The 12168-nt window shown below is 39.7% G+C and overlaps 1 protein-coding gene across 4 annotated transcripts in view; it reads right to left on the bottom strand.

The window, feature by feature from the left end:
• LOC124605781 (pericentriolar material 1 protein-like) overlaps positions 1-12168 on the bottom strand; it is a 378792-nt gene that overhangs the window by 279921 nt on the left and 86703 nt on the right. For all 4 annotated transcript variants that reach the window (XM_047137665.1, XM_047137667.1, XM_047137666.1 and 1 more), the window contains one exon: positions 7085-7169. In XM_047137665.1, coding sequence (XP_046993621.1) covers positions 7085-7169 — 85 coding nt within the window. The remainder of the gene's footprint in view (positions 1-7084; positions 7170-12168) is intronic.

Genomic DNA, 12168 nt, shown 5'->3' with positions numbered 1-12168 from the left:
AAAGTAATGTAAGTACATTATATCTTCAAGAAAAGCTGAACTTTCAAATATAACATTGGGCATTAACAATGATTTGCTGTTTTTTCTCGGAGGGCATGTTTAGGCAGGAACCTAAGAATGCTTCGGAAACTAAACTGCTGTATTTGATGTATTTCATACATATAATTTCATATTATGCAACCATGCAGTTCAAATACAGATGCAAATAAAAGATATTTACAAAACGTATTGATTTTTGATGGATTACGTTTCCAAAAGTTCTTGGAAGTATAAAACCCCTAACCTTTCCATAAGCCGTTTTTCAATAACACAATTTATTTAGTTTTTATTTCGTGATCATGGCTGCAGCGATTTAGGAGAACCTTTACAAAGTGAAGTTTATACTTATCTGTAGTGGGTGTCATGTTTTTCGAGGAGTGATGCAACAACTTTTACATTGTTTTTATTCGAAACTCCGAATATACTGTACAACATTTAAACACCCACTGATGTAAGGCTGCGAGCACTCACAGCAAGGTCTAGGGATCTTTGCGAGCATTCTGCGTTCTGCCTGACTGGGACTAGAGTGGCAATGAAGGATGGGGCACAATAGGAGCAGTCACCACAGCGTCAGCTGGTAAATGCAAAGCGATCCAGTGACAGGATGAAGTGGGAAGAGACATCACTTCGAGCTGAGGCGGCGAGGTGAGATGACCAAGCCAGCAATCGATCACACGAAAGACGAGCCATCGCTTTCAGCAACTAACATCGTTACAGCCTGCTCAAAATCCCAATACCGTGAAACGCCATAATAATACAGCCGCTGTTACAGTGATTAAATACAAATAAAACAACTGCCATTTATACATCCAATGCCAAAACATATAACTTGGTGTATTTAAAGAGAAAAAAAAAAAAACATCAAGACAGTAGTACAGGAAAATACTAGCTGGCAGATAAGTGGTAAACAAAAACATCACGTAAGTTGGTCAATAATTAAAGAAGAAAAGTCTAGAGCAAGAGTCTTGAAATACGAGTTTATTGAGCCGAGAAGCATGTTCTTCAGATGATCATAGACTACCGCGTAGCTAGCACATTTCAGGTTGTTTTTGTGCTCTATCTTTGCAACAAACATTCACAGATACAGAAGCAGTTACTAGAGCGCACTCCGCAACATCTAAGTTCTCCAGCCATCGGATCACGCAAAACTTCAAGAGCAACCGTTCCGATTCCATGGTCCAAATATACAGAGCTACTCTGGAATGGAAATCCTTAAATAGGTTTACAAGGCATGTACAAACTGAATTATCATCCAGAGTGTTTCGTTTACTGCAGACTTGATTAGCAGAAAAATATGGAGAGTGGGCTTGCAAGTACGTCAAAGAACAGCAAAAAAACATAACGTGAAGACAAAAATAACAGCTGAACAGCGTTTATTACGTTTCTAGGTACGGAGCGATACACAAAAAGCGACATTATGAATATACTGGATGTCAAGTACAACCATATTTTAAAATTAAGCGGGTAAATCATTCCTATACAAGTAAATCAACATGTATGCTGGTACAGAATCTAGGATTTAAATTAAAATCGGTATATGTACAACAGAAGGTCTACCAAGTCCTAAAGTACTCCGAAAATTTTAGATACAGTAGAGCACCTCACCTGTAAAGTAACTGGGAGGCCAAGTCGTTCGTAACCGGCAGACTTCATAACTTAGAAATCGTGGATGGGAGACGAGAGCAAGTAACCAATAGCAGCCGATAGAGAGAGAGAGAGAGAGAGAGAGAGAGAGAGGAGAAGCACCCTCATGGTAAGGAATAAGCTAAAACGAAAAGGTGGCGAAACCTTCAGAACTTTGGTCGATGAGCACGGTGGCCTTAATATCTTTCGTCTTTACAGTTGAGGTGCTGTATTGTACATGTAAAATTAGCTAGAAACTTGCAACAGATTTCTGGAGTAAGACTGGTTGATAAGTCTTGTCATTCATAGTTTCTTAAAGGGTCAACAAACGCAGCGCTACTAATAATATCATAATTAACACTGACTGTTGCTTGGCAGAGACAGTGTTGTCAAACGTGCCTCGCTCGCTTTTCAAATCACACAGTCTGTCAGTAGTCAGTGTGCTCGGCTCACCTGTTGAATTCAGTTCTGCGCACGTGCGGGGCAAAGTTTTATAAACTGACAAGGTAGGTAACACTTATTGTGTCATATTTCATTATGTTTAATAACGAGGCGCAGCCTTATTTACATACATTGTTCCTCTTTCTCCAATAAAGGTTGCCCACCAACAATCACTGCGACTGTGCCATGTCGATTGGTTTTCAAGATAGCTGGCTTTCAGATCCAGCATTCAAGGACTGGTTGGTGAAAGTACCCACAGACGTTTACAGTGCTAAATGTGGATTATGTCCAGGGGCCCTCATTAACATCATTACTATGGGAAGATCGGCTCTTACAAGTCACATGACAAAATCCAAGAAGCATGTTGCGAAAGTAGCTGTCATGAGAAGCACAGCCAAGTTTGTACGTCTACACCCGTTCGGCGGCGACCACTTCAACCCAGCAGACAGGTGCTACTTCCACTACCACATCTGCGGATTTAGCTGGGTCAACAACAGTGGCGTTGGCCGTTGGAATTGTTGCGCCTTCGCAGAAGGCTGCCACTACAGTGTCAAAACCCGGGGATAAACTGAGAGGAATTGATAGGATGACAATAAAGGACGAAGTAGCAAAGGCGGAAATATTGTGGTGTTTGGAGTGCATCGTTTCACACAAGTCACTGCGTAGTTCTGCGAACGACGTGTTACTTTTCCCCGCAATGTTCCCCGACAGTGAAGTGGCTAAGAGCATGCGTTTACAAAAGGACAAAATAGGTTATATCGTGCAATATGGACTAGCTCCCTTCTTTGAGTCTGAAATTAAATCTGACCTCGTAAATGCACCATGGATTGTTGTTTGTTTCGATGAATCCTTGAACAAGGTGTCCAAAAGAATCCAGATGGACATTTTAGTGCGTTATTGGGACATTAAAAAATTCTAGTGTGCACCCGTTACCAAGCATAGGCTTTTCTAGGCAGTTCGACAGCAGCTAAGCTACTCGAGTCCTTCAAGAAATAAATTCCCAGCGAAGCAATGAAAAAACTTTTTACAAGTATCGATGGACGGCCCTAATGTCAACTTCGCATTGTTGAAAGAAATTGAAGGAGTAGACACTGTTTTATTCGAAATTGGAAGGTGTGGGCTTCACGTTGTTCACGGCGCCTTCAAGTCCACAATTCAGGAAACACAGTGGATGATAATTGAGTTTTTATGTGCCTTGTACAATCTTTTTAAGGATGTCCCTGCCAGAAGAGCTCTGTATATTTCGACAACGGAATCGGAACTGTTTCCCTTACAGTTTTGCGCTATCCGATGGCTGGAAAATGTGGAAGTTGCTGAGCGAGCTCTAATAATGCTTCCGTTTCTGCGAATATTTGTTGCAAATCTGGAAGAAAAAAAAAACAACAACAAACAAACAAACCAAAATGTGCTAGCTACAGAGTAGTGGAGGATCACCTCAAGGACAAGCTACTCGGTCCGAAAATTGCCTTTTTCAAGACTCTTGCTGGAGACTTGACACCTTTCCTAAAAAATTTCCAATCCAATTGGCCGCTAGCACTGTTCCTCCACTCTGTTTTGACAGAGAGATAATGGAGACAACGATGACACAATTTGTCCAGCCGACGAAGATTTCACCGTCAGTTAATTTAGACAAAGAATCCAATCTTTTGGGTGTGAACTACGTCAAGCTTGGGTTCACCGTCAAGAATGAGTTCAGAAAGTGCAGGTCTCTCACAGCCCTTGAAATCGCTAAGTTTTGGAACGAATGCAGAAGAAAAATGATCAAGCTCGTGTCAAAGTTGATGGAGAAACCTCTCCTACACTTTAGGTTGACAAAAGCTGTAAGCTGCTTTGATCCCATAATAGCGTGCAGGGAGGCTGGTCTCAAACCATTTCATTCCTTTCTACAGATTTTGGTGGAGAGCAATTGGATGGACGGTGGATGTGCCGATAAAGCAGAAGCGCAATACACTTCTGTTGTAAAGAAGAACTGCAAAACAAAATTCGAAACATTCAACAAAAAGGATCAACGGCTGGATGAGTTCTGGATGAAATGTCTCAAGAACCAGAATGTAACGTGCCACAAGCTGCAGAAGGCAATGGAAATCGCGCTCACTTTGTCGCACGGTCAAGCAGCTGCGGAGCGAGGATTCTCGGTGAACAAAGAGTGCCTCTTCGAGAATATGAGGGAACAATCTGTAGTGAGCAGAAGACTGGTGTACAACACCGTCAAGACACACGGTGGAGTCCAAGGAGTGCCTATAACAAAGTCCCTTATACACTCTGTAAGAAACTCACGAGATCGATATGCTGAAGACCTCAAAAATCAAAACGATGAGTCATCCAGGAAAAAGGATCATCTGACTAAAAGAAAGATTGTTGACGCAGAAATAAGACAGCTTAAAGAGAAGAAGGCAAAACTTGAGGGGACCATTCAAAACGCACAGATAGAGCGAGAATCTATTACAGAACGAATCAATGCTCCCGCACACAGCTCCAAGTGAGCTATTCTCCAAAGTCAATTCCTAAATTACAGTATTTGTTGTTAAACATGGGTACTTCCTTCTAAATTATTTGTTGTATTGTCTAATAATAATTAAAATATTTCTTTAATAAAATGCTTTTAAAACAAATGAATATGATAGCGTTATTTATTTTAAACTGCTAACTCCCATAGATGTTTAAATATACATTTCAAACAATAACTTTCGTGATTCAAAAATATTTGGAAAATAAACCTAATTTAAGAAATTAAGTATTAAAATACAGACCGGAGGTAAAACTTAGCAACATGAAAATCCACAAAAAAAGTCTGTAAAAATGCACAAAATATTTTACATAAAAAATCTCTTATTATTCTAAAATGAAAGAAAGTAATTAAAGGTCTTTAACAACGATTAAACCGCATGCTTTTGTACTTAAATAAAAACAATAATAAAATCGGAAAAATTGAGGAACGGAAGAGGTAAAATACATACTTGTCCTTACTGAAAGCAAATTTTAGAGCGGGGAATATAGTAGCTGTACTTGACACAGGTTTTCGCTCTAAAACTGGACTAATTTCGTACGCGACCACGGAACGGATGTCCCACTACCTGTCGCTTGACTGGTGCTGCTTTCTGTTGTCCATTTATAGGATTAGTTAGAAAGAAGTAGTAGCGAACTTTAGAGCTGTTCGGAGACAAAGAGACAATTCACCAGCAAAAAAAGTAGAAAAGAAGCGAACTGGTATTGCTCTGCATGCCAGAACACTTCGTCTTTAGAGAAAAGTTGAAGTGTTCTGGCATGAAGAGACTTGTGACATTGCTCAGTAACACATTATGCACTTTTTTTCAAGGTCAATTACACTTTTTGCCATCGATTGCATAATTTTTTATCGATTAATGAACAACATTAAATATGAAAACTAACTTGAAGCTCGGTCTTTCTTTTAGTGTGTGTTACACGTTAAGTCGTATCAAATACAAATGTGCCGGTAAAATTTTAAATAGTGGCATAAATGACTTATCTTCTGGGCCCGAAATTTTTCAAATAGCTGATCCTCAAAGTGTTGCGTTTTGAATGAGAGTTATAATGCCCTGTGAATTAAGAAATTCACAGCACGTTCTCACATGTAGCACAAATCATCTTGTGTGGAAATTTACTTTGAAAGTAACGCTTCTCAAGCCACTATTCGTAATATTTTCCAGTGATCTGTTAGAAATGTAAACAATTGTGACGTCAAGCACATCGAATACACGTTAGTTGTTACAGACATACTGCATAATCTTCGACCTAAAGCTTTTGACACTTTATCGGTGTCGGCAAACTGGTCTGTGCATTGCGTAAATTACCCATTTTCTATGCAACTATACTTTTATTTTGGTGTTATTTTCTGATTTATGTTTCACTGCTGCAGTATTATTCATCAGTAGTGGGCTAAAGTTTTTTGTCAGCGTATCAGATCTTACACATCAAACCAACAAAAATTTAACTGAAATATAAAACAATGAAAAATCCCGGAATTCTAAGAAATTCCCGGGTTGTTCCCCGGTTTGTCCCGGATGAAAAAATTCCCGGGCTTTTCCTGGATCTCCCGGATGTCCCAGGCCGTATACACCCTGGTTAACAGGGGATGATCTGGGAGCAGTGGTGGTGGATCACACTTGAATGGAGGAGTAAACTGAGTTTGGCAGGGTTCAATGATGGTCTTTGGTTGAGTATGATTGGTAGGGTTGGTGGCAAAAAAGTGTTTCCACTGTAGGGACCAGGAAAAGGAGAGACAGTCTTTAACAAGTTTTTCTGGGGGGAAAAAAAAATTCATGATGGAAAGGACTATAAAACATTTTACACGAAATGTCCGTAACATACTTCTATTCCTGTGAATATTGTACTAGGTGCCAAATTAAAAATGTGAAATTGTCCTCCACCCAAAGGTTGGTTTAAGCATGGCAGCATTTTGCCAGCATGCTGTTATTGGAGGTCGTACACCCTTACCTTCCCTCGATCCTTGAACTAACTTACTCAGCCAGTTATAGGGGGACCTATGGTTTAATGTGGGCTATGAACCATGATGCAATGTGGCATTTTACACATACATATTATTGTCAGAGGTGAAAGAGTAAATGGTAACCACATAGATAAGTATTCTAGTAGAACCAACAGAGGATACTGAATGTGTGTAAGGGCAGTACTAGTGGTCACAGATCTGCTGGAAAACGTTTGAGTTGGCAGATTCTTTTAGGTAGAAGTAAATTATCACATGAAAGCGTAATTGCAAAATTCAAGAACCTATATTAAGTGAAGCACCTAGACTTATTCCTCATCTCCCTTATTTATTGCTCCCATACGGAGCGTGAAGACAAAGTTTGACTAATTACAGATCACACAGAGGCATTTAAGCAGTCATTCTTCAGTGCTCTATATATGTTTGTAGAAGAACCATCTGCCACACACTTCACAGTGGTTTGCAATGTATGTATGTAGATGCAAATGTAGACATCAAATCATAGTCATACAGTACCTGCGTGTTAGTTCGTTTTTCTTTCAGAGGAGGCCTTTCAAATGAATGCCTTTCCTGTTCTGCCTGTGAAGTCACCTCTGCTGGACTGGAACATAAAAACGCAAAATTTTTAAATTTGTAATGTTTGTGTTTTCTTTATTCAGCAATAATTGCAAATTCAGCCGCTCCACTAACAGAATCATCTGCATTCACTGAACACCAAACATCAACTGATAATATGTCAGTATTTCTGAGAAGGGTGGAGCAAGATATGAGCCTCTATACCGCCAAAGGAAAAATAATTATATTATGTAGTGATTTTAATATAAACTTTGCAGTTGAGTCACAGGAATCAACTGACATAAATAATTTATTGAGTACATTTTCTATGGCAAACATGGTCAAGGCATCGACAAGACTAACACCCACTTCCTGCAGTTCAACTCATGTCATATTTGTTGATCTTATTTCTACCCTAGTACTCAGTTTACAAAATTTATCCAACTTGCTTTCTGACCATGACGGCCTCTTACTTAAAGTAAAACTGGCACATATGGCTGCCAACAGACCCTTAGTACCAAAGAGCACATAAAAAAATAGTATCATAGATTCCAACAATTTCATTTTAAATAAGTAACTGCAAGAGATATGGAAAAATTTTATCATGAGGGTGACACTAAAAGGAAAGTTCATTTTATTTTAAAGCACCGCTTTTCTACTTGTAAGATATATAGGAAATTCTTTATGAATCACTGGATGCATGGAGTGGATCACTAAGGAAATATCACCTCCTAGGCAACCAAGAAAGAACTTTGCATAGAAAGTACAATAAATAGCGACCTGAATTTTCAAAGATACTTTAAAAAGAATAAAAGTCTCCTCAATGCAGTCACATCAAATGCAAAAAATATCTCAAACCATCAGCATACTATCAACTTAATGCAACTAAATGTCTTTTGGGAAGTTGCCAGTGGTACCATAGAAACCAAAGCCAAACAGGACTCATCTGAATACCTTAAGTTAAATGATAAAAAAGCTTCAGATGCAAAGCAGAAAGAAATTCATTTAACTACATTTACCAAAGATTGCTGATAATGCACTGTGAAGAATCACTGTAGCAGCAGAATCATATAAAACTTCATTCCCAACATCAGATAGGTCTACTTTTCCTGCTCTGGTAACTGAACAATAGGTATTAAAATTGTAAGAGATTCCAAATCATCTGACTCATGTAACTTCCTGGCAGATTCAAACTGTGTGCCGGACCGAGACTCGAACTCAGGACCTTTGCCTTTCGCGGGCAAGTGCTCTACCAACTGAGCTACCCAAGCACGACACACGCCCCATCCTCACAGCTTTACTTCCGCCAGTACCTCGTCTCCTACCTTCCAAACTTTACAGAAGCTCTCCTGCGAACCTTGCAGAACTAGCACTCCTGAAAGAAAGGATATTGCGGAGACGAGGTACTGGCAGAAGTAAAGCTGTGAGGACGGGGCGTGAGTCATGCTTGGGTAGCTCAGTTGGTTGAGCACTTGCCCGCGAAAGGCAAAGGTCCCGAAATAGAGTCTCGGTCCTGCACACAGTTTTAATCTGCCAGGAAGTTTCATATCAGCGCACACTCCGCTGTAGAGTGAAAATTTCATTCATCTGACTCATGTGGAACTGATGGTATCCAACACTATGAAAAATCCTTCTGTGGGACTGCCACATCCTCACACACAGTGAGTTTCCCAGAAGCATTAAAGACCTCTAATGTAACTGCAGTCTTCAAAAATGAGAGAAGTCAAAATGCAAACAATTGTCCTATTTCCATACTCTCAGCTATATTTAAGATATAGCTAAATCTAAGATAATCAAGAAAGTTATCTACAGTCAAATAACAGCATTTATTGATAAAATGGAATCACTGACCCTTTAATTATGCACTCTTAATAAATTCCATGAGCAGAGTCTTAAATCCATCAACCAGAAGGGATTTTACTCTGGATTTCTCACTGACTTAAGTAAGGCTTTTGGACTCGTTAATCACTCATTGTTGCTTTGGAAGCTAGAATCTTGTAGCATCAGAGGCACTGGAAATCAGTAGCTTCAATCACACCTCATCAACCAAAAGTAAATGGCTGAAATCACAAGCCCATAATCTGAAAAAAGTTACTCGGACAAAGCCCTGAGAAACTGTGGAGACATACGGGGCTCAGTGATAGGGGCCCTCTGCTCTTCCTATGTTTTATTAAATTTCCCAAGCACTACACCTGTATTCCCCCCCCCTTCCCCCCATGAACCATGGACCTTGCCATTGGTGGGGAGGCTTGCGTGCCTCAACAATACAGATAGCCGTACCATAGGAGCAACGACAAGGGAGGGGTATCTGTTGAGAGGCCAGACAAACATGGGGTTCCTGAAGATCATTTTTCCCGAGAGCATGCAGCTTTACTGTATGGTTAAATGATGATGGCGTCCACTTGGGTAAAATATTCCGGGAGTAAAATAGTCCCCCATTCCGATCTCCGGACGGGGACTACTCAGGACGACATTGTTATCAGGAGAAAGAAAACTGGCCTTCTACGGCTCGGAGTGTGGAATGTCAGATACCTTAATCGGGCAGGTAGGTTAGAAAATTTAAAAAGGGAAATGGATAGGTTAAAGTTAGATATAGTGGGTATTAGTGAAGTTCGGTGGCAGGAGGAACAAGACTTCTGGTCAGGTGAATACAGGGTTATAAATACAAAATCAAATAGGGGTAATGCAGGAGTAGGCTTAATAATGAATAAAAAATAGGAATGCAGGTAACCTACTACAAACAGCATAGTGAATGCATTATTGCGGCCAAGATAGATACGAAGCCCACGTCTACCACAGTAGTACAAGTTTATATGCCGACTACAGCTCCGCAGATGACAAAGAGATAGATGAAATGTATGATGAGATAAAAGAAATTATTCAGATAGCGAAGGGAGACGAAAATTTAATAGTCATGGGTGACTGGAATTCGATAGCAGGAAAGGGAAGAGAAGGAAACATAGTAGGTGAATATGGAATGGGGGTAAGGAATGAAAGAGCAATCCACCTGGTAGAATTTTACACAGAGCATAACTTAATCATAGCTAACACTTGGTTCAAGAATAATGAAAGAAGGTTGTATATGTGGAAGAAGCCGGAAGATACTAAAAGGTATCAGATAGATTATATAATGGTAAGACAGAGATTTAGGAACCAGGTTTTAAATTGTAAGACATTTCCAGGGGCAGATGTGTACTCTGACCACAATATATTGGTTATGAACTGTAGATTAAAACTAAAGAAACTGCAAAAAGGTGGGAATTTAAGGAGATGGGACCTGGATAAACTGACAGAACCAGAGGTTGTACAGAGTTTCAGGGAGAGCATCAGGGAAAGATTGACAAGATTGGGGGAAAGAAATACAGTAGAAGAAGAATGGATAGCTTTTAAAGATGAAATAGTGAAGGCAGCAGAGGATCAAGTAGGTAAAAAGACGAGGGTTAGTAGAAATCCTTGGGTAACAGAAGAGATACTGATGTTAATTGATGAAAGGAGAAATACAAAAAAGGCAGTAAATGAAGCAGGCAAAAAGGAATACAAATGTCTCAAAAATGAGATTCACAGGAGGTGCAAAATGGCTAAGCAGGGATGGCTAGAGGACAAATGTAAGGATGTAGATGCTTGTCTCACTAGGGGTAAGACACATACTGCCTACAGCAAAATTAAAGAGATCTTTGGAGAAAAGAGAACCACTTGCATGAATATCAGGAGCTCAGATGGAAACCCAGTTCTAAGCAAAGAAGGGAAAGCAGAAAGGTGGAAGCAGTATATAGAGGATCTATACAAGGGTGATGTTCTTGAGGACAGTATTATGGAAATGGAAGAGGATGTAAATGAAGATGAAATGGGAGATATGATATTGCGTGAAGAGTTTGACAGAGCACTGAAAGACCTGAGTCGAAACAAGGCCCCGGGAGTAAACATCATACCATTAGAACTACTGATAGCCTTGGGAGAGCCAGTCCTGACAAAACTCTACCATCTGGTGAGCAAGATGTATGAGACAGGCGAAATTCCCTCAGACTTCAAGAAGAATATAATAATTCCAATCCCAAAGAAAGCAGGTGTTGCCAGATGTGAAAATTACTGAACTATCAGTTTAGTAAGCCACGGCTGCAAAATACTAACACGAATTCCTTACAGACAAATGGAAAAAATGGTAGAAGCCGACCTTGGGGAAGACCAGTTTGGATTTCGTAGAAATGTTGGAACACACGAGGCAATACTGACCCTACAACTTATCTTAAAAAATAGATTAAGGAAAGGCAAACCTACATTTCTAGCATTTGTAGACTTAGAGAAAGCTTTTGACAATGTTGACTGGAATACTCTCTTTCAAATTCTGAAGGTGACAGAGATAAAATACAGGGAGCATAAGGCCATTTACAATTTGTACAAAAACCAGATGGCAGTTATAAGGGTCGAGGGGCATGAAAGGGAAGCAGTGGTTGAGAAGGGATTGAGACAGGGTTGTAGCCTATCCCTGATGTTATTCAATCTGTATATTGAGCAAGCAATAAAGGAAACAAAAGAAAAGTTCGGAGTAGGTTTTAAAATCCAGGGAGAACAAATAAAAACGTTGAGGTTCGCCGATGACATTGTAATTCTGTCAGAGACAGCAAAAGACTTGGAAGAGCAGTTGAACGGAATGGACAGTGTCTTGAAAGAAGGGTATAAGATGAACATCAACAAAAGCAAAACAAGGATAATGGAATATAGTCGAATGAAGTCGGGTGATGCTGAGGAATTAGATTAGGAAATGAGACGCTTAAAGTAGTAAAGGAGTTTTGCTATTTGGGGAGCAAACTAACTAATGATGGTCGAAGTAGAAAGGATATAAAATGTAGACTGGCAATGGCAAGGAAGGCGTTTATGAAGAAGAGAAATTTGTCAACATCGAGTACAGATTTAAGTGTCAAGAAGTCTTTTCTGAAAGTATTTGTATGGAGTGTAGCCATGTATGGAAGTGAAACGTGGACGATAAATAGTTTAGACAAGAAGAGAATAGAAGCTTTCAAAATGTGGTACTACAGAAGGATGCTGAA

This window comes from Schistocerca americana, chromosome 3, assembly GCF_021461395.2.
Source record: "Schistocerca americana isolate TAMUIC-IGC-003095 chromosome 3, iqSchAmer2.1, whole genome shotgun sequence".
Taxonomy (NCBI): Eukaryota; Metazoa; Arthropoda; class Insecta; order Orthoptera; family Acrididae; genus Schistocerca; species Schistocerca americana.
This window is presented reverse-complemented; position numbering and strand designations above follow the sequence as displayed.